At 46.4% G+C, this 22,994-nt stretch overlaps 2 protein-coding genes across 3 annotated transcripts in view; both read left to right on the forward strand.

Moving 5' to 3' along the window:
- The first annotated feature begins 503 nt into the window (after positions 1–503).
- Positions 504–4,583, forward strand: LOC106740847 (class E basic helix-loop-helix protein 23). Of its 2 annotated transcripts, XM_014612290.1 has the most exons (5): positions 504–1,053; positions 1,186–1,281; positions 1,351–1,586; positions 1,834–2,057; positions 2,263–4,583. In XM_014612290.1, the coding sequence occupies exons 1-5, from the start codon at positions 916–918 to the stop codon at positions 2,490–2,492; spliced, it is 924 nt and encodes a 307-aa protein (XP_014467776.1). In that variant the 5' UTR covers positions 504–915; the 3' UTR covers positions 2,493–4,583. The 2 variants fall into 2 exon arrangements, with proteins under 2 accessions (XP_014467776.1, XP_014467777.1); XM_014612291.1 differs by lacking the exon at positions 1,186–1,281.
- A 206-nt stretch (positions 4,584–4,789) lies between these two features.
- Positions 4,790–22,994, forward strand: part of LOC106740846 — a 49,948-nt gene continuing 31,743 nt past the window's right edge. Inside the window, exon 1 of the mRNA XM_014612289.1 lies at positions 4,790–5,137. The gene's annotated coding sequence lies outside the window, so the exon portion shown is untranslated. The remainder of the gene's footprint in view (positions 5,138–22,994) is intronic.

Consider the following 22,994-nt stretch of genomic DNA (forward strand, 5'->3'; position numbering starts at 1 on the left):
CGTGCTCCTGACGACGCTGTGCGATCGTACCTCGGTAGGTGCGATCATTTTTCTCAAGGACAAATTTATCCGCCGTCACCGGCGAGAATAAGGATTCGGGACAGGATCGACGCGGTCGTCGCGGCGACGGGGGTCCTGTGAACGGGAAGGACCTTCCCCTCCCGAGGAGAAACTCGCGAGATCCTCTTCTCCGAGGGAGAAATCACCGGTCCTGCGAATTAAAATGGCTGTGATTGGCTGAGTCGGCCGCGAGTGACTTCGACGAGCGGACCACGGAAATCCTCCGACCCGGCCTCCGCAGGATCGGGATCCTCTTCGCCGAGGATCCGGGGAATACCGGTCGTTCGCGCTGCGGTCGATGAGGTGCGGAGGAGCGCGGGCGGAGGGATGACTCGTTGCGCGTTGGTGCGCAAAAAACTTTGCTAATCACCGGACCCTGCGCTCCGCGGGACGCGCGGGGGAAAGGGGGGGAGGGGGGGGGGGGGAAAAAGAAAATCGTCGGTAAGTGTTCCACTTGCTATCGATTGCGTTAGGCCGATGACGCCTCCCCGAATGGCGGCGGTTAATTACGGTTGAACGGGGAAACCGAAGTAAGAATTTGTCGGGAATTGGAGGGGAAGAAAAAAATGGCGAAACATTGAGAGGAAATTTGACAATTTCGCGTTGGTATGGAAGTAAATTAGCGTGAGAAATTCCGAGCCGATTCCTTCATTCGAGGAGCAATCGGGGATGAAAAGACTGCATCGATAAGATAAATTCAAGCGGGGCAAAAAATTTATTTGTGAAAAATACGGAAAAGTTGGAAAATATGTAGAAAGAAAGAATTTCTGAAAAGTGCGAACGCGCGATTTTAGAAATCGAAAACGAAGAGGAGGAGGGGAAAGATCGGTCGGGTAAATCGAGAGTACGCGAAGGATGAGATCCTACGACGGCGAGAGCAGCTCGACGGAGGACGATGATCGTCGGGAGGGTCTGCCGGAGGCGCACCTCCAGCAAGGGTCCTGGCAACGCTCGGCGTCGCATCCCACTTGGGCATGGGAGCACCGCAATGCCGTGAGTAAATCCTGCCTCTGAATGCAACTGCATTTGGTATCTCATAAATATCCTACGTAGTCCTGCGCGTGTCAAATATCTAATTTCTCTGCAGAAAACATCCCTACAAAGAACACACTTTTCGTCCGTTAGATTTCATCGCGGCGAAAGAAGGAGCAAAAGTCACCGGGACGAGATCTCGTTCCTTATCCTTTGTCTCTTGACCGTTCGAGGACGAAACTTTCGCGAGTACGACTTTGAAAGATATTTCTCTGTCTGAAATTCCGTCCGTAAGACGCGTGAATTTACTTGCTGCAGCATCCACTGCCTCCACAATCCGCGGCGTCTCTCGAGTCCGTGTACTCGACGGCCGGCGCCTCGCACCCGAGCGTCTCGGCTCCACCGGCGGCGTACTCATCGGAACACACACAGAGCGCACCAGGACGGAGGACCCCGCTGGGTGCTGTGGGTCTCGGCGGTTTCTATTTTCAGCAACAACCCCAACCGCACGCCTCGTCGAGTGCGTTGTCCGATGAGAATCGACCCGACGAGAGGTGCGCCTTTTCATGTCTCGGGCTTTTATTTAAACGAATACGAGAACTTAGCGATTTGCAGGCAAAATAGAATTGGAAAAGGTTGAAGTGTGAAAATAAGCGCATGGTTAAAAGGATATCGCTATCCTTTTCACCATAAATATAATTAAACGTATTATGTAAACGTATGATGTGAAATTCGGTAAAAATTTAATATAATTAATATAAATATAATTAATAAGACTAATGCGTGTGGCGATTTTCGTAGACCCGGAGCCTCGCGACTGAACTGCCCTCCGAAGTCGAAGACGACCCGTCAAGGAAAAAGCGTGCGGCTGAATATTAACGCGCGAGAACGCAGGAGGATGCACGACTTGAACGACGCTTTGGACGAGCTTCGCTCCGTCATCCCTTACGCTCACAGCCCCTCAGTGAGGAAGCTCTCGAAGATAGCCACCCTTCTATTGGCGAAAAATTACATTCTCATGCAAGGTAATGAAACGGCACGAATGGGGCAACGTTGTCGAGATATTATAATTACATTTTTTGCATATAAAATCTTTACGTTCTGACTTTTCCTCTTCTGTCTTGCAAAGTGCGCGTCCCGTCATTAATTCAAATATTACATCTGGAAGACGAACAACAAAGAGAGTACTAAAAGATTGACCTGATGGTTTTTGATTCATAAATATCGTAGGAAACGCCTTGGAAGAACTTCGGAGAGTGATAGCCGTCCTGCAATCGCCGCACGCTCATACGACCGCCCTGCCACCCACGCCCGTTTCCTACGACCTACTTCAGGGATTCCCGGGCAAGCTGTTTCAGGGGGTCCAGGAGATGCAGGGACTTCCGGCAAGCGATCCTCAGATCGTGACCGCCGGAGGTCCGCCGACCGATGGCACCGTCGCCAGTGGAGAGTCGAATTAAGGCACTCGGTCGATTTTGTAACGAGTGCTTGAAAGATTCTCTCGTCCACGACTTTTCTTTGTTCGCGAATAATTCAAGTAGATCGCGCGGGCCAAGCTGCGAAATCGCACCGAAGAAATTGAGTCGAACGGCGAGAAACGTAACACGAAATACGTTGAAATCCTCCAGAATATAAGTTCCAGAGGGGCGATTAATTAGTAATTCACGTGAGATCCTCTCTTACGAGATTTTTAGACCAGTTACTACACGGGAGGATCAAATCTCGAGGAAGTACTCGAAGAAACGGGTGTCACGAAAGTATTAATTACTAGAATATTGTCGAAGCGCCGATTAATCGTTCGAGGAGCAGTTTGATCTTTTCTTCAATGTTAACACAAATACCTTTTATTTATTTAAAAAGCAAAACGCTGTAAATCGGAAATCCGTATCGTTTAATTCTTTCCGTGACAACGCAATTACATTAGGATCAAACGGAGCAAGCGAAATAAACGCGCCGAAATATGATCAAAAATAAGAAAATTATCGAGAAAAATCTAAGTAAAATTACAAATTAAACGGAGTTGGAATTAAAGGGAATTGGAGAAACGTTTATTTCACGGAAAGAACAAAACGCACGTAATTTCGAGCGATACTCCGTTTTCCTGTCCTTGAAAGGGTTAATCGAGTTCGTCTCGAAGTCCAGAAGAAGTTTGAGTGAAAGTAATGACGAAAGTATTAGCGATTAAGCGATTAACAGTCTAACGATCCTAAAGTCAATGATACAGCAATAAGACGAAGGCGCGTTCTCCTGCGTCCGACTGTCGATTCTCAAGGGGATTGAATTTTAATGAGGACATCGGTCCCGCAATTTCCCTCTGAGAGAATGGAAAAAGATAATTCGCACATACAATTTTTCCCAAGTCACGATCGTCTCACGTTCTTCGCGCAAGAGCGAAGAAACTCCTAAGGACGAGAAGTGACGGGGGTGATGGAACAATTTTTGCGGGAAATTGAACACGATCCTCGTTCAGAACACTCGAATCTCGATGAGAAATGGACAGCCGGAAGAATGGGAACGTCGCTGGGACTTGGAACGCGAATACTTCCAAGTCTCGTCCTGAAACTCGATAGTCAATATTAGTATGTGATACGTGTCGAGGAGTTCTAGTCATATACAACATAAAGATATTGAATATTCATATACACATATACAATAAAAATATATATATACATATACATATATATATTTAATAATCTAAACGAGGCATCGACTTACGACTTATTTATATACTTAAGAGTCTACTACAATGTGCCGAGGATTTATCTGCTTCATGCGCGAGCGTGAGTGAGAGAGAGAAAGAGAGAAAAAAAAAGAGAGAGAAAGAGAGAGAGAGAGAGAGAGGGAGTCAGGTGAGAATAAACTATTTATTGCGCTATTTGTAAGAATACGAAATCGTGCGATTTTCACGAGGTCCGAATTTTCTCGGTGGGTGCAAGGACGAAGCAGCGTCAACGAAAGGCAAGAAAGATACTTGTTGTAGAGTGTAGATATAATTGTTTAGTGCTCTCGAATAAAATCTATTTAAGAAAATCACATATTGTCGAATCCGACGGCGTACCGTCGCTACGCTCTCTTTCTCATTTCACCTAGGGAGATCTAATTTTCCTTTAATTCAATTTAATTTTCTTCCCGATTAATTGGATTTTCATCGTATCGCCTCGATCTCCGTCGAAATCCGGTTGAATATTTTCCCAATAGGCGGCGATTATTGGTTCGATCGTTAATTCGACGTTTCGAGTTATCGCATTCAATTTCAACGATCAAAAACCAAAATTCGCGATAAAGACGAGGCTTGGCATCACGGAGCTTCGCAGATAAAAGGGTTCCACGCGACGTCCGCGTCATATCCGCCGCTTCAGGCCGAAAATCGACTCTCCGACGGACTTTCTCCGCCGAACAAAGGTTCAAATCGCGCGGGCCAGCGAACGGTCGGCATCTTGGCGACTGAAAGTTGGCGCCTTCCAAGTGGCGCCGCTTCTCGGCGGCGGGCGGAAGTTTCTCTTCAAGGTCAGCCGAGCGTTTCCCTCGTTTTACTTCAAAAATACCGCTGGAATCCCCTAAAACGGATCTCGCCGGCGTTGCAACCCGTGTTACTCCGAAAAAGGTTTGCGCAAGGAGGCGGCGACGAGTTCTACCTGCGCGTTGGTAACCGCCGTAATCGGGCCTCGGTGATACATCCGCAATGGCAGCGACGACGGAGGCGGCAAACTGGTGGCGCCACCATGGCGCATTCGACGAGCTGAACGAGCTCTCACTCGGCCTCCTCCCGTCCCGGCAAGAGGATAGGCTAACAAACGCGACTGGCAGGCAGGCGGACAGGCGGACAAGCAGGCAGGCAGGTCGTACCGTTTGTGCGTGCGTGCCCCTTCGACTCCAAGATGGCTTTGCCCGGAGCGCCGCAGCGATAGCCACGGCAGAAAGCCGCCACGAAAGAGCGCCTAGCAACCCGGCTAGACCGTTGAGAATATCCGAGTGAACACGGAGGTGAGGTGAGAGAAATCGTCGCCAGCACGACGGTCGCCACGACGAGGACGGCGACGACGAGGAGGAAGGCGGCTAGTGACGTCCTCAGCCGCGCGGAAATGTGACGCTCGTCAGCGGACCGGTGAGTGTGTTCCTCGAATTTATAAATGAGCCTGGTAGAATTCGCGATGCTTTTTCGGGACCGGAACACTACGATGGCGTAGTTGCTGGTGACGAGACAGAGATAGATAGATAAGTAGAGAGAGAGAGAAAGAGAGAGCGAGAGAGTATGTCTGTGATGTGTGGTGAAAAAGAAAGACAGAGAGAAGAAGCGCGCGCGCGCACGAGAGAGAGAGAGAGAGAGAGCAGGAGTAGGAGGAGGAAAGAAAGAGAGAAGCGATCTCGAAGAAGTGGGAGACGGAAAGAGAGAGAAAGATGGAGAGGTGAGGAGGGAGGGAAGAGTAAAAGATAGAAACATGTTGTTGAAGATACATTGTTAAACCGTCTCGATATTGCTACTTGCGAAATGGAGTGGCCACGGTAAAGAGGTTTCTCCTGGCCGTGTCAGTTCACGAGGGTCCCCAGGATATCAGGCCGCAGGTGCAGCTGAAGTGCAGGCCCAGCGTCTGTCGCGGATACGTTGCTAACTGTTCGGCCGATTGTTCAGCGCGATATGTCGCCGGAGATGTTTCGTCACGTCTCGTTTTACGAGTACACGAACGATGATGACGCGCACGTTCACGAGACGCCCCGGCCTTTCGAGAGGCGAGGGAGGTCGAACGATCGCGAAATTGTTCCTCTTTCTCCTTGTCACCGCTTAATTAGGTATCTCGGAACTTCCACCGATGTGTAACGTCTCATCTTTTATTTCTGGTCGGAGATGTACATCGGCACTGTTCGATCGTTCAGCTTGGAAGCACCCTGTACATACACGTCTCGCCTATGTGCCGAGTGCATATACACCCTGTGCAGTCCGATTTAAACGATCAAAGCGGCACGCCAGGAGAAACCTCGTTCAGAAGCGTGTTTATCCAAACCGAGAACACCCTGCTTACGAAAGGGCGATCCAGGCTTTGACAGGCGAGCTTCAGGAGCGTACTCTCGCACCTGAAACAAGAATGGAACAGCTTGCGCAAACGGTGACGGTTCCCCATCGTTTGTGAAATAAGATTCCTCGGCGAACAACGGGAGACATATTGCCGTCGGACAAGTGCGAACGCACGAGGCACGGTCTCGTAAATTCGGCGAAATTGCTCGAAGTAAAGTCGCTAAGTAAGTCGCTCGTAATAGTAATCGTAGGCATCGTTAGTTGGATTACACGTTATCTCTCGGTGGTTCGCGATTGCGCGTCGAGTCTTCACCGGCGTTAATTACATTTCGGAGCAGGAAGATATTTATTTCACGCCTGAATCGCTTCATTGTGAGCTTCGTCTGGGGTCAGTAATAATTAAATTGTCGGATTTGTCCGAGAGGACGAGAACGAGAGCAAAAGCGAGAGAATAAGGAAGAGAGAGAGAGAGAGCTCTCCAGTTAAGACAAACAGAGACGCTCACTGTGAAGCTTGTATATATATCTGAATAAATACGTCACCAACAGATAAAGCGCGGGCCGAAGCGATCGAGCGCGCGCTCTGTTTACAGCTTTTTTTAAACATCGGACCCGAGCACGAAATTGATTCACCCGCGAAGAATTCTACTCGACGGGAAATTTCCTCGTGATTTCGGTCCGCGATGAATAAGCGAACGTTTCACGAGAATAAGAAGAACATTTCTCCCAGATCCTTCAGGGAAGATCGTACGCTCGAGGGATCCACCGAGCGTTCCTTCGACTCGCTCATACGCCGGGGCCGATTCGTTTCGTCCACCCTGTAGAATCGGTCACGCCGAGAAGAGAGCCCGGGGAGTGAGCGAGAGAGAATTTCCGCGGGGTATCCAGCCTCATATTTACCCGACAACGTACAACCGCGAGAGAGCACAATAGGACGAGCTCCTTGCCGCGAGAGCGGCTGAATGAAGCACGTAGTATATCGCGGTGTGCGCGGGGGGCGCGTTAATGCGCGTAATTAGAAAATAAACAGCGCGCGCAGTAGGAAGGCGGCGGGAAGGAGGATCGTGACAGGCGTGACGGCGCCGTTTAAATCGCTCTGTCCACTCCTGGGGGGATCCTGCGGGAAAGCAGGACGCGCGAGACGGGACGCGAGTTCCCCTTCGAGCGGAGGGACACCTCCCTCTTCCGATCTCCTCCCGACAAGAGCCGGACGGATTTATTCCGCATCGAACGCCAAATTTGCACGGAGAAGAAAGATCTATCTCTGGTTCTTACGAACTGAATTCGATTCTTAGGACGTGAAATTCGATTTCCTTCGACGGAAACTCATTCCGGTTCGTTCATTGTCGTGTTAATTCAGCCGATCTTTTTCCTCCGTGCGCCTTTCCGCGTGATGAAAGGATTTTGCGTTAAAAACGATCGACTGAAACTTTTGTGTTATTTTCACACGGAGAATGTGTTAAGAAGTACACAAATACATGATAAATGAGTATGTATTTACTTTGTTAATAGATTACTTTTTAACATATTCATTTTGTCGAAACAACGCAAACATTTTAGTGGGCCATTGTTAATACAAAATTGTTCACCGTGTGTGATCCTCAGGCTGAAACAACGTTATGGGTGACGCTCGTGTCGAGAAAAACGGAATTCGGAATTGAAAGGACGCACTTAGCTTTCGCTGTACGCTCAAATCCCCCGCGCGATCGTGGCGTGATCGGATCGAGGAATCCGATCGCCAGGTTCTGCGCGGTGTAGCCGGCTGTTTTTGCGAAATCACGAGTTCACGGCTGTGATATTTATATAATCTCTCGCCGAGATTACAACTTATATAATATAAATCCACGCGTACGAGCTATGCGTGCATATTTAATTGCATTTTATCAGCCCAGACTATTTATCGTTCACGAGAAGCCGTCCTCTCCCCCTCTTTCGCATTTGTGTTAAAGATATTCCAGCTTACATATTTATCGAACGTACGGTCGCATTTCCATTATTGCCGCGTCACTGTCTCTCTCATACATGGGAATATATTATATAACGGTGCCGGGACTAGATCGATTCCGCGAGATTCGCCGTCGGAATTAATTAGATTGGACGATTTCGGCGGAGCTTGGTGTAACCGCGCCGCGATTATTTTTCCCGGCTCCGCGACATATTTCCCCGCGTGGGAAATCGTCGAGCTGTGCGAGGGAGCGATCTCACCGAACCGGCTGATCGGCGCGCTGCACTACAATTGCAGAGAGCGACGTCGGGAGAGATCTTTCCCGCTGCCGAGTGAGAGGACTCGCCGTTCGGTGAAAGACGAGGTTGCTATCGATAGTCCCTGTCTTCTGTATACCTGGGATACCTGTATATCTACGGTCCCACCGACGCGGGGCCCAAAAGGCTATTTCTCCTTCTCCCCTTTATCCCGCTGTTCGCTCCCTCTCTCTCTCTCTCTTTTTCTCCCTCTATCTCTCCCTCTTCGTCCCGTGGGTCGATCGCGATACCTCTGCCGGGCTTTCAGAAAGCAACTCCGAGCGTGCGGTTTAATATCTCTCGCTCTCTCGGAATAATTATCGGTCAGTGTTAAAATTTTGCGAATATCACGGCGGTGGGCCCCCTTCCCGGGCTGCCGTTGGTGTTTAAGTAATACAGAAAGAAACGGGATTGATATATTAACGGAAATCTTGTCTTCATTCGGGAGAAAGACGAGTCCGACTCTTTCCACACTGGGGTACTCGGGGAAAATGTCACTCCGAAAGCCGACGGTAGCGTCGTCGATGATATTTCGTAATTCTCGATGATGTAACCACGTTTGATATGGAAAAATTCAACGGAGAGGGAAGCGAGGGAATATAACTCGCCGCGATCGCGACGATTCTTGACGATCGTCGGGCTCGAGTGGGCATTGTTTGGCGAAAATTGCAAAAGTTCAAAATTGACTAAGTTATTTTTCTCGCGAGAAGAAATAAATATTTTGCGCGGACGAAGTTATATTTCTTCGGGGGGAGAAGACACGCTTTCTCTCTCTCTCTCTCTTTCTCTCTCTCTCATAGAGATATAAAATCATTGATAAAATTTTGCAACGCACGTCTGTTATTAGCGAAAAAAGTTGATATATTCCTGTTTCAAGTTGATAGTTGAAAAGTTGATATATTCCTACTTCAGACGAACTTTTCTAAACCTAATCAAAAGATCGATAAGAGTCTAGAGGAAGCGATAGGTGCGCAAGTGAATGACTGAAGACTTCTCTGCTGTCTAGTTCTATTCCTAATTTATCAACGAGCGAGTAATCCCGAGTCGAGATTTTAAATTCTACGTTAAGTCTTCAAGTGGAGAAAACGGCAATAACTTCCCTATCTGTAGCACCAAAGAAGCACAATAGAAAACCTTGGAATATTTAACATAGGATTAAATTAGACTTAAACCGAGACTAAAATTTCGATTCGGGATCCCTTCGATCTCTTCTCAAGAGACAATTTTTTTTTAAGAGAAACATAGATTGTAGTAAATGACGAGACGGGAATGAAAGAGACGGGGGGAAGAAGGCTGCATAGAAAACTATCGCGGACTTAATGTGAAACTACTGATTTCGCGAGCGGCGGCGCGTTTTCCCTCGCAAAAACACGCATCCGTCACGTTGATGCACGTGGATGGCCATTTATCGCTGTACGACGTAACACGTGTTCCGCGGAAAATGCAGGCGCGTAGTAAAGCGCGTGTACGCACACCTCGCGGCCGTAAATAATGAATGCAATTGCGAGGGTCGCGGATTACCCGCACGCTTCGACAAATAAAATCGTCGCCGCGTCGATACGCCGGGGCCGAGAGAGATGTATCGTCCAATTTTTACCGTCCGCCGAAATTAATTCCTGTTTTTCCTTTTTATCTCTTTTTTCCCACCTCCTCTTCCTGCTCCTCCTACCGCATCGTCCGTCGAATCCGTCGCGGCCACGTGCGACCCGACGCATTATTCCGTGTAACGGGGAACGATTTAAAATTTGCCAAAGCCTAGCGGGTAAGATTTACGGCGTGCGACCGGAATTTTCAATGTGCAAAATTTCATATCCGGAACGTAGAACGCGCGCGATCCCGAAACGCGAGATTTTCGATATTTCCTCCGAAATTCAACACGGAAAACCGCTCCGTCGCTCATCGTTCTTTTTTTTTCTCTCTCTTCTTTTTGGTTAAATTATTAAGTCGACACGATGTGGCAAATGCAGACGAACGTTGGACGTTACATTGATCGCGTATGTTATGTTAGATATTATGTTATATTCTGTATTATCATCTGTATTATCACGTTATACCATCACATATGTTTCACTCGCCCCACGTACGTGATCGATATAATAACAAACGTTCGTCTACGTTCACCTGCAGACGATGTCGCTGGTGATTTTTTTCTTTTTTTTTTTACTTGATCTCCGACGTTACGGAAGTTGTGTAATCGGTCGCAAGACGTTATTACTACGAGACCACGCGGAGAGACGGATTCACGTGGAAAGGAGCAGCATCATCGTCCGCGGGCATCGCCGGACGGACACCTGGGACGACTTTACGGTTTATCGCGCGACGAACGAACTTACATTCGGTGCATAACGGCGCTGACGCACTTCCGGCGTGCTTATCTCTCTCTCTCTCTCTCTCTCTCTCTCTCTCGCAGGTAACTCGTGTGACGTGTGCGCTGATGAAATGTATCTACGTTTCTAAAAAGCGAGGTCGAGAGCGCGAAGAAGTCGGTGTTTAGATTTAAATCTGGGCATTGGGCACGCGAAAAAATCGACATTTTTCACACGATGAATATTATTTCCCCCGTGTTCGTGGTTTCGCGACACATCGTGTCTCGTTCGGTTTACCTCGCGTCACGATGAGATTGATTTCCTTTCATTCGGTGCGAGAAGAAATTTTCCAGAGAACAGTCCGGAAAATCGGGATAACATGATAATTTCAATTATCTTAGACAAGTCGACGATCGAATGACGTGACGACGAATAAATGAAAATAGTTTTCCACTTGCATTATTAAACTAGCTCGGAAATTCGAGCGCCGATGTTATTCCAGAAATTTTCGAATAGATCGAGAAGTAACTTACTTCTCGTTATCTCCCGGTAATCTTTCAGACATTAATAACGTCTCCTACCGTTGAGGTACGTTCGCACATTTTTAGAATATTTTTGACGGCCTCTCTTATACAGTAAAAAACATTTTGCACCTGTGTCAAAATCTGTTCTTGTTAAAATTTCTGTGTCGCATTTTCAACATATCCGTGTGTTAATTCGTGCATTCAACATGTAGAATAACACGTATTCAATATGTATAAGCGTTAAAATAACACTTATAAGTGTTGACGTAGGATATTCTATACAGCAATATCGATTAATATATGGATGTTAATTTTGCTGAATTTTATTGTCATAGTTTGCACATTAAAATTTACAGACAAGTTATGTTAATTATTCTTAGTACGATCGTCGTCTCAACTTGGACAACACCATATATAGTTAGAGCGTAGAAGTAGTATAATATGTAAAACAGGCGACTTAAGATCCTGAGTTTGAATTTCATCATTGGTAAGCATGTTCTCCAAATATAATGCACTGATTAGATCAATTAAATGGCACATAATTAAGAAGATTTAGATAAAATCATTGACGACATTCTAAGAGCAACACGATGAAGAAGTGATGTGCTTTGTATTAATTTTCGACAATAATATTTGCGTTACTTTTCAACATTTGTGTTATTTTTCACCTTGTGTTTAATTAACACAAAAATTTGATTGGACCGTTCGGGACATGTGAAATGTGTTAAATCTAACACAAATTTTATTTACCGCGTATGTTTAATTCGATCGGCACAATTTTCTCCCTTAAATCCATTTCCATTTCTTTCCTCAAATATCTCTCAAATATCTCTTTCATCAGATCCTCGAATAGTCACCGCATTTCTTAATGATAAAGAGCTGACTGTGACGAGCGAGACGATTTTTTCTCGAATTCGCGCAGCAGATTGCGTCGCTCTCGGCCGAAATTGTCCCTCTTTTCTCCACGCGCGATCGGTTAATTCGTACTCGAGGGTCATCCGGGCGGTCAGAAGCGAGAGCACGACGTTACCGGCAGATCTAGGTGTGCCGATTGATGAAATTATCATGGCCGGGTTGCGGGGTTCGATTACACTGATAAATGTGAATAAAGAACGCGACGCGTCGGACAACAAACCGGCGACATTCGCGTCCGTAACCGGCGGAATTACCGAATTCGGTCCCCGCGTTGCGCATGTCGAGTATCTACCGTGAATGTGTGTCATCATATTATCAGCGGGGATTGATGCGTACGGAATGACGACTTACTTTGTTATCGATATTTCGAATGCGTATCATTATTGCCTGAGCATATGATTGCTCCATTTTATGAGCCTTCGTTTGGAAATAAAAGAAGTAAATTGCGCGCTTCGAGCAATTCAAGTTATATTCATTCATTCATTTATTCATATTCTTTGTTAACGGGATATAATCCTCTCGGTACACAGTAGGGGAAATAAATGAAATGAAAGGGAGAAATAGAGTAAATAAAACATGTAAAGGAAATTCAATTAACCACTAATAAAATCAAGTTTCGATTACGCTTTTTGTTATGGCGAACCCGAAACTTAGACACTGATATATTATAGTAATTAACATCAGATTGATGTCGATTGGAAAGTACGCTAATCCGATTTACAGGTTTGAACCTTCCAAAATTCAAGTTTTGCGCGAAATCACGGAAAGGAGATCGAAATTTCTTGGATTTCTAGTAGACTGTATTATTTCACGATGAGGGAGAGAGAGGAGAGGGGAACTAAAGAAAGGGAGAGAATGGGAGATAAAATATGAAATAACAAATATAGGTTAGATGTAATAAAGTCATTTAAATACGATTAAATTATGAAACGATTGAATATAAAATGTCTTATCGTTCGAGTAATGTTATCGCGAAAATGAAAATAAGCTGCTCTCCGGCGGACGCGATTTAAATTTGCGGCGCGCTCTCATTTAATAAAATAAATTGACAATTTGGAAAATCAATTTGCTCATTTTCGTCCACCTCATTGTGGGTGTGTTACACATAGACAATTCGCTGATTAATTTCTCGACGGTGTCGCACGGCGTGTCGTTTCTACCGCGTCGTTCTTTAACGCAGCAAATTTTCCGCAATTAACTTTTCAATCTTCCCACTTCGTGCATTATTATTATTACTATAATTATTATTGTTATTACGTTTGTAGCAAAAATTGGGATCGTTATTTTATCAGGAACTAAATCCGAGATCGGTCGGGTACGATTATGTCACTGTCGGTTTTTTTGCGGTCGAAACTCTCTCTCTCTCTCTCTCTCTCTTTCTTTCTTTTTTTCCCTATTTCCTTCTCTGTTATACCATTGAAGCATAATTTTCACGAGCGCATCGTCGTATTATGGCGATCGCAACGCGCGAGACCGAGATCTCGCGCTCGACGGGAGATTGACTTCGCGTAGCGGTCAGTGAAACCGCGGTTTAAAAAAATAACGCGGCTGCCGCGCGCGCGACGGCGGAGACAAAGGACGGCATATCCTGTGTGTATCGACTACGTCACAACATCGACGCCGGCTCCGCGAGAGACGTATGAATCATTTTTCGTTCACAACGTTGTGCTCGAGTTGCGCTACGTGGGCATGGAAAATGAATGGAAAAAAGAAAAAAAAACCTCGGCCCCGAGCGTCGGCATCGGCGTGGGAGTTGAAACTGGTTCGCGTCGAAGAAGTTGCCGCTGGCCGGTCGCATTATCTCGTTATTGTATAGATCGCTCTTCTGATCGAGAGGAAAAGGAAGAGAAGAGGGGCGGGAGGGTAGGAAAAGGGAGGAAAAGAAGGCGAGGAAAGGAGGAGGGAGGTCCGAGGACGGACGGTAATTTCTTATCCGGTTTTGAACGCTAATAATGTAACGATTTCGTCAACGTCGACCGGTGAAGTCGCGGTATTTTCGCGCTCTCGACGTCATCGATCCCGCCGGTCTCTCCTCTCCCGACTCGCCGTCGGAATTCGCGCTTTTAATCGCGGAGTGGAATATTTCCCGTGAAAAAGAAAAAAAAGTTCGCCTTCGTCCTACGGATCTTCTTTCTCCTTCCCCGCGCCTCTCTCTACCTCTTTCGCGCTCCGGTCAGGTAAAATGTTCCCAGTGGAGTCGAATTTCGGCCGGAAATAAATTCCCGATGCACTTCCCCGCTGCGAGGGAAAGAGAGAATCGCGTATCACACTCGCGTTATTTATTCAAATTCCGCGGTGATTTACATCGAAATGCCGCGTCGCGCGCCGACTCTACGCCTACGCGCGGAATCATTTAATTCGCCGAGAGCCCGGAGCGCCACCTCCTCCACCTCCCACCTGTTTCTTCTCGAATGTCATTTCCATAGAATCGCGTTATATCGGGAACGAAATTCAGCTGTGCGCGCGTATACACACACAGTCGCATCTTTCCTTTTCGGAAGCTGCTTCCGGTTTCCCCGTTAATTATTCGCCGACTTGCTCGGATTTAATTAGGTGCTCGCGAGTAACCCGCGATTTTCCACGAGACCTCGGTCGCGAGACGCGATCCTGCCCTACTCCGAAATCAAATTTCGCCGAGGACGTAGTGCCATTGTCGCAAATTTCGCCTCCTCAGGGTCGCGCCCGACGTGTTCTCACCGTCCCATCCGCGGAAATTTCGCGGTTATTTACATGGAAATAGCGTCCACGAGTAACTCGATATCGCGGGATCCGCCGATTATTCACTTCCCCGATGCCCCCTTGTCTCCTCGAGCGTCATTTTCCTCGTGGAATTACGAATTCGTTCAATAAGAAAATTTCGTTGCGACGATAAGTAACCGTTCGTTTCGACTGCATTGAGAATTTGATTGTAACAAATTCGCAGCAAGTACGAAAGTCTCGACGAAACGGCATTTGAGTGTCAGATTGAGACCGATTCATATCAAGCTCGTCGCCTTATCTACCGAAATTCTGTGGTTATTCGCATCCGAGTGGAGAGCGCGTCGCAAATAATTCGGTCGTAGTCGCCGCGAATTATTCCGGCCGTACGAACGAGCGTACGATCGGCGGGTGTGTGGGCGCGGAAATACTGAGTGAAATACGTCGAAACGAGCAACACACACACACGCGCGCACGCACGCACATATATATACATCGCACACAGGGAACGAAAAAGAGAAGAAATCGGGAGGAGAACGTAAAAAAGAAAGACGGAGAGGAACGGAAAGTGAAGAGGAGAGAAAGAGAAACGGAGAAGGAAAGAGAAGACGGAGAAGGAAGAAAAGGAGAGGGATGAAAACAAAGCAGACGCAGCCGTCGAGGCAACAATGGCGCATCGACCCGCCAAAACTCGCGCCGATGCGATGCGCAGGAACACGCGCGCGTCGTGTCTCCTCGAAACAATGAATATTTTCGCCACCCCCTGGCCGCCACCACCCCTCATCCCGACATATTGATCGTTCCCTGAGCGAAAATCGATCGGCCGCGCCAAATTTCCGAGAGAAAATTTCCGGCGCTTCAGGATGTGCGCCCTCTCTCTCTCTCTTTCTATTCCCTGCCGTCGCATCTCGGGCTCTTCTCTTCCCCCCTTGCCGATATCGGCTCGTCCGATCTTTATCGAGTCCCCGCGAATAATTGATTACGCGGATTTTATCGAATTCTTTGATTATTTCCGGACTACACGGGAAGACTCGATTCGGATTACGTCGTCGAGCTGCCTGTCAAACCGTGCAGTTGGATATTACGAAAATTCCCCCAAAGTCATTCGATTTCTCCTAAAACCTCGTGTCCAAGAGTAACGAGGATAACGAGGCTGTATAAGCCGAAATTAATCGAGCTGGAAAGAAATTAAGATACAATGAAGAAAATTTGGTAACAATTACCAAATATTTAGTCAAACAATTTCAACTAAATGGGCTTGATTACAGTAATCAAATCATTTAGTTACACGGTGTACGTAGCTGAACGATTAAGTAAATGATTTAGTTACACGTTAAATGATTTAGTTACCATATAATTAAATGGTTTGGTCACTGTAACCAAATCATTCGGTTGGAACTATTTGACTAAATGTTTGGCAATTACCAAGTCTTTCATTCAGCGTAGAAAAAATTCAGGAGAGAAGAACTTTTCGAGGCCGCAATCTCGGAACTCGATCGTCGGGCGACGTGCCGAATCTCGAGATTCCGTCCGGTAGCCGAAGTGAATTTTCGCGTGTTCGCGCGTTCCTCTCCCCTCTCCTGACTTGAAATAATTCTTGCAACTATCACCGAGTCGATCTCGACGGACGTGGTACTCGTCGCGCGATCCTGACGAGGCGAAGTCGCAGGCTACCTCTTCGCTCGCGCCGTCCACTGTCCGCTGCGCGCGAGTGAGCGAGCGAGCGAGCGAATAGTTCTCTTCGAGTTCGCCGTGCCGATTCGCCTGGGCCCTGTGCGCGGGGTCGGACTGAGAAGTACGCTCCAGGATGGATGGAAGGAAGATCAGGTGCCGTGGTTGTCCTGGCAACCGGCATTGATCCTTCCCCTCTTGTTCTACCGTTGCCCTCCTCTTCTCGCCCACCCGTTATTGCCGTCCCTCTCTCGTCGTCGTTTCCCAGCTCCTCCCGTCCCCACGCCATCCCACCCTCTCCCGCTCCCCTCTCATTCTCTAATGCACTCAGGCACACGTACACGATACTCACACACACGCGCACCCAACAGATATAGACGAGAATCGCGCGCGCACGCACACACATAACACATACACGCGCGTGTACACACGAATGCCGATCATTCCTCTCGCTCGTCCTCGCGGCAACCCTCGGCTCTCTGATTTTCTCGTTCCCTCTTCCTCTCTCCTCTTCTTTCTCTTTTTTTCCCCCCTTCCCTTTTGCTCTTTCTCCGGAGTCGCGCTGTTGGGATATCTCTTCTTTCCTTTCTCATTTTTCTCCTATTCTTGATTTTCTAAACCGGAGTCGTTGTTCGGAGTCAGCGTGTTAGCGGTGAACCGAGTATAACTTCGCCGCGCTTATCCCTATTTACGTTGCCTCGCGTCTGCTTTGTGTTACCTCGCTCGGCTAGAACCCTGCTGAGAGATAAAGCTCGGTCAAATAAAAATACGGAGGGGGGAGGGCGATAGTTAAGTCCGGTCATTCGGCTTCTCCATTACCGTAAACCGTTCTTTTCCTCGGCAAAATTCTCTCTCTCTCTTCTTTCTCTTCTCTTCTTCATATCCCTCTTCTCTAGTCATGACGACCATGTCAATCACTGCGCGTCCCACAGCCAATGAAGTGCGAAAAATGGAACCGAGTGAGACGGAGAAAAAAATATACGAGAGACACGTAGGCGTAGGGGTGACAGCGGGAAAGAACGAGTTGGTTGCAAAAGAAGGTGAGAAAGAGAGGAAAGGCCGAGGGATGGAGAGAGAAAGAGAGAGGGTGTCCGCTACAGGTAGAACTGGTTCTGAACACAGAGCAGTTGCCAAGCAACCGATATTGTTCCCATTGTTGCGGGCGTAGCGTAAATATTTGACGCAAACTCGTGGGGTCACAAAACTCACCCCTCCCTCTTACCCCCCGCCTGGTCCTTCTTCGGCTTTTTCTTCTTTCTCATTTTCCCGTCGCCCGAAGATTACCAAGGCGCGCCGTAAGTTCTCAGAAACCTCTAATGGTGTCCACCGCGGATTACACATCGCGGCACGGTCGACCTCTTCGCGCGGAATCACGCGAGATTCATTCGTCGCGATAATTTCCGATATTCCGGCAATTTTCCGCAGCACAAATCCGCAGCTGGGTATTTATGCTCCGTAACAAGGGTATTATTTACAAATTAATACATCGATACATTCGCTTCTTCTCACGGCGTATTCATCGGGATCGTTATTTCAATTCTGGCGAACGGGGGATGAAAATCGCGCGTCTCGTTAAAATCAGGATCTCACGATCAGAAAAATAATTCGCAATTTGGAATTAATCATCCCCGATACCAGCGTCTAAGAGTACTCCAATACTACCCTCACTACATCGTACTTCAATTATCTTAATTAATGTCGACTACTAATCGCTTCGGCAAACGCGAACGCCGCGAAACTCCAGTAACTGTGACTGCGATCTTCGCGGGGGGATGAATGAGAGAGAAAATGTGCCTTCGCAGGGCGGGTCCATCAATCTTGACGAGCGGGGGACGACCCTCGATGCATCGTGATGCGCGTTCGCGATCCGCGCGAATTCTTGAATGGGCGCCGCGTGCGCTGTTTTGAGATCGTCGCGGCGACAACGACGACGGCTGCGGCGGCGGGGGGTGAGTGTTTGTTTACAAGCATTTATTTCGGTGGTCCCGCGGGATCGTGTAAACGTACGTCGGCCGACGCTGACCCCGCGGTCACGGGTCAACCTTCCCGCGGTTGTCGGTAGATTACGGACGGGTCGGCACCCCGGTGGCGAGCGACAACGCTCTCTCTTCTTCTCTCTCCCTCCCTTTCTCTCTCAATCGACTCTCGAGAGTCATCCTTTCCACCGACCCCTTTAACGTCGATTAACCCTTTAGCCCGGCGTTTCGCGCAGTCTTTCATTCATCCCCATCGTCCATCAGCGGGCTCTCGCGAGCTCCGAATCGCCGATTTCAGCCGAGCGAATGATATAAACGCCGCGTCCGTTTATTTTCACGTGGATTTACGGTACATCCCGCGATGTAGTGCGAGGCTGAATTAGAGAACGGTGATCGGGAGAGAATTTACGGGTATTACGAAATACATCTCGTTCTGACGGGATTCAAATGTCCGTGAAAGCTTCGTCGAGTGTTCGCATACGAATTCAAGCAGCCGTATCGCAGAGTGCCGGATTTTCACTGGTATTATTAAGGGCCCTCTGTTTATTATTTATTGGAAAATACACTTTCCTATAATTTTATTTAACCATCTAAATAATATTCTATACTTTGATAATTATTTAACTATTTAATAAATGTTAATTTCGAGCGATGTTAAGAGAAACATACACGATATTACAAACACGGGGATATTATTTATTTTTTATTTTTCTTATTAATGCTTTGTTTATGTACGTCAATTGAACTAATAGAGGTGCACACATGACAGAAAGTGATATACAAATATCTATATATGTGTATACGTTCATGTCGCGGGTATTATTATAAATTGTGAATTTCCTGCGGCTATATTTTTAAAATGAAATGATCAGTAATTCTCAAATTTGTGTAATGTTTCTATATTAATCCTTAATATTACAGTTTCTCATTAAAATCTTAAATGTGATTTAGAAGAAATGTGATTAGAAGAATGTGATTTAGAATGTGATTTAGAAGAAATGTGATTAGAAGAATGTGATTTAGAAGAAATGAAAAACGGAAGTTAAAAATAGGACATTAACACATCAAGGAATACATATAAAAATACCTTTAGTTGCGAATATCTCAGCTTCCGAACAGATCGTTTTCTAATTGTACCAATAATTACGTTATATTTAAATTTATATATAATGCAAGTTTCGACGAATTCTTTGAAAACTAATTACTTTAAGTGCGTATTCTTGAAAGACGATTCGCTGAATTTTTATTTTCTCTCACAGTCAATTTCGTATTAATTTTATAATCAGCATCAGATGTTACAAACAACACCCGGTAATCATCATCGCGCTCGGCCGTTTCCGCGAGACGCGTTGCCGGAGATTCTCGCGACGTCAAATAAGCGCTGTTGAAAGATTTTTTATTTAACTCTGCGAGCAAGCTTCCCGAGAGGAACGATTAATTACCCGCTCGCGATCGCTGGCGCTTTCGCTCGTGCTCGCACCTCTCTTCATATTTCGACAATAATCACGCGCGTTATGAAGAAACGCGCTTGAAAATCTTGCCGTATCGCGCGTTTCTCGAACCTTTCTCCTCTTCCCTCTCACTCTCGTAAGACTTCCTAATAGTTTCTCCCGCCGTGCCGACGTTTTTTCTCGACGGTAGCGAGCGATCCCCCAGTGGTCTCTCCACTGGAATTAGGAATGGTCAGTTACACGGGAAATCGAGTCCACCCCCTCTAAGTTACCACGGTGCTTCGCACGTGGTGACGTTCGCTTCTGGGACACGCTATTGACGCGCGACGTCGGGACGCCTCGTGAACGCTCGGCCCGCCCCCGCGGCCTCAACCCCTCGTTTCCTCCTCCGCTCGCTTTCTCTCTCTCTCTCTCTCTCTCTCTCTCTCTTTCTTCCTTTCTCCCTCTTTCTCTCAAAGCGCATCGTATTATCGATCCGTCAATAAAGGGACATTTGAAATGTAAAAAAAGGAGAGGAAAAAATACCGAATATGTATCTTCTATAAAATAAAAATGATTGAAACTGCGAGGAGGAGGGAGGACGGCTGATATGAGATCGAGGTGAGCTGAAAAACGCGACGAAGAAATCGAGAATTTCTCGCTTCGGAGTCGCACACGCGGTGTGAAATGAAGCTAACTGTTAAATATGAAAATATTTATCCGCGATGAAAAGGAAAAATATCGAGCACACTTCTCTTTTTTTTCCTCCTCTCCCTCTTTCTCTCTGTACATATTTCTCTCGATATATTTTCATACGACGATTTACTCTATTTGATAGCGCTACGCGGAGAAAAAATGAATTAATCCGCCTAGTAATCATCTGAAATCGAATAAAAAGTCGAGAGAGGTAACGCGAAATAAATTGAATTCGAAAAAAAAGCACAGCGTGTCACGCACCGTTGACGATCCAGCTAAACGTACGCGCGCGTGTAATTCTCTTCTACCTCTCTCTTTCTCTTTAACGAGCGCGCACGTTAATCGGTCGTGTTTACGCCCCGTGAAAAAACATCTCCGATATTCCGGAATTTTTTAACTCGGCTATTGGTGTCGCGGTTGCGTTTCCCTTGCGCTTTTTCGAAGGTCGACCTCCGCGCCCTTCGTCCCGCGCGCTCTGGCCTCGTTGCCTCTAAAATTGATGCGGTTTCGACACCGTTCCATCTAACAATGGCCGTGTTGTGAAACTCTCACAAGTGAGCCGGACCGAGCCGAGCGGCAATCTCAGGATGATTTTGCAACTGCTCGCTTAGCTGCGGCCAGCCCGTTCCACTTGCGTTCTACCTTACCGGTCGTCCTGGACTGGACCGCACTTTCACATCCGAGAAAAAGCGCCGGCCGACTCGCGATCACGCTCGATCCGCGATCCGAATCTCCATGTCGGCCGCAAACGAAATTTCGATCCTGGTTTACTTTTTTTATTCTTTTTCCTTCTACGTTATTTTCGCACTTCATCTGCTTTCAATTGCCGAAACGTTTTGGCAAAACAGTTCGAACATATCCCGACCAAATTTTATTTGAGTCAACTAAATGGATTTTTCAACGTACATCATTAAAGATTACAACATACCTCATAATTTCGGTTATAATTCTAGGTATGGTCCAACATTACAAAAATTCACAATATTGGTGACTTTTAGTCGATATTTTAGACGATATTTTCTCCGTGTACGATTCGAAATTGATTACTTGGATGAACAAAAATTTGCTGCTTGTGAAAGTTAGATCGACTGAACTCGAAACGATGACGGGCGAAATTGTAAATGCTGACTCCTGATAAAAGGATATCTCATTGTCGAAAAGTTGCTTACTTGCTAAGAAAAGAGCGGAAAAGAGAAAAAGATCATTCGTTTAAGAAAATGAGACGATGTAAAAAGTAATGAGTTTCGTTAATGCTGACTTCGTTAACCCTTCATCGCTCGATGATTTGACAGAGCGTCGAGGACATTATACGTAATCTCGATATTATGCGCGACCCAACTTATCCTTCTCCGGGGTCGGGGGCGGGCATTTTTCATTCAGAATTTCAAATCCTCACGAGAGAGGCCGAAGGATAACGCGGCGTGTCCGCTTATATACTCATGGAGGTCGCGCGCCGGGAAATGTGGGTCAGCCCTCGTTCTCCTTGGGAGGCTCGTATGTCATGAATAAATAGACATTTCGTGCGTCGGTGAGCTGCACTTTTCAGTGCTGTGATACGAGAAAAATCGCGATGTCGAAGGTGAACGGCGTGCTTAGATAGTAATAGAAAAAAAAATATCAAGTATGTACGAAAGAAATGAAATTGCTAATCTTGTACTGAAATTGCTAAATTTGATATTACGTTGTAGAAACATTGATAACGTATTGCAACGGTGGCACGAAAAATGACGTAAAAACGGGCAATTACAATTAATAATAATAATTTTATTAGTTAACGAAGTTAAATAAAATATGATATAAAATAGTAACGAGAACCAAAAGGCGAAGCGTCAATTTCCGAACTGTTTTTATTGCTTTACTTAAATGCAAATTAATTAATCTGAGTGTAAAAGAATATAATTATTCACAGCAGAGTGAAAAGATTGAAGGAAAGATACAGAGCGATCGCAAACTGAAAGGAGTTGCGGAAACGAGTAAAAATTATTATAACTGTCAAATTCGAATATCGAAAATATCGACCTGCGAGATTGACTCTTTCGAAAACGAAAAATTTCCCGTAGTGAAAGAATGTTTCCACGATTCCGATTCGACTCTTCGCTGGAAGTTTTCGAGCATCCCGTGTGCAAGAGCGGATACAACTTGAGACATTACAATCCTATTTGTTCAATCAAATATTCATTCGTTTGCTCTATTCCAAAAGACAAATTTGTTTCAATTAAAAAATATTTTAAAATCCAATTAATCAATCACCCTCCCCCCCCACACGCACACAATTATAACGCTGTTAAAAATCAATTAAAAATATCTATTTGAAAATATCAGTCTCATCGTCGTGCGATTTTCATCGCTGGCTTGATCTTCGGCATTGGCCGTGAAACCGTAAAGAGGGTTTAAGTACTAAGCGTCGCCGGCGTCGTCACCCTCTCACGCGCTCATCGGCGAGCCGTGCGCGTCAGCTGACGTCACGGCGCGGGCGTCACGACGTCCGCGTAATGT

This window comes from Dinoponera quadriceps, unplaced genomic scaffold (genome assembly GCF_001313825.1).
Source record: "Dinoponera quadriceps isolate SergipeBrazil2010 unplaced genomic scaffold, ASM131382v1 scaffold545, whole genome shotgun sequence".
Classification (NCBI taxonomy): domain Eukaryota; kingdom Metazoa; phylum Arthropoda; class Insecta; order Hymenoptera; family Formicidae; genus Dinoponera; species Dinoponera quadriceps.

Excerpts from the sequence above, each read along its gene's own strand:
- LOC106740847 (XM_014612290.1), top strand. The coding sequence starts at position 916 with ATGAGATCCTACGACGGCGAGAGCAGCTCGACGGAGGACGATGATCGT. Across the intron at positions 1,054-1,185 it reads CATGGGAGCACCGCAATGCC|ATTTCATCGCGGCGAAAGAA; the intron begins GTGAGTAAATCC and ends TTCGTCCGTTAG. Across the intron at positions 1,587-1,833 it reads GAGAATCGACCCGACGAGAG|ACCCGGAGCCTCGCGACTGA; the intron begins GTGCGCCTTTTC and ends CGATTTTCGTAG.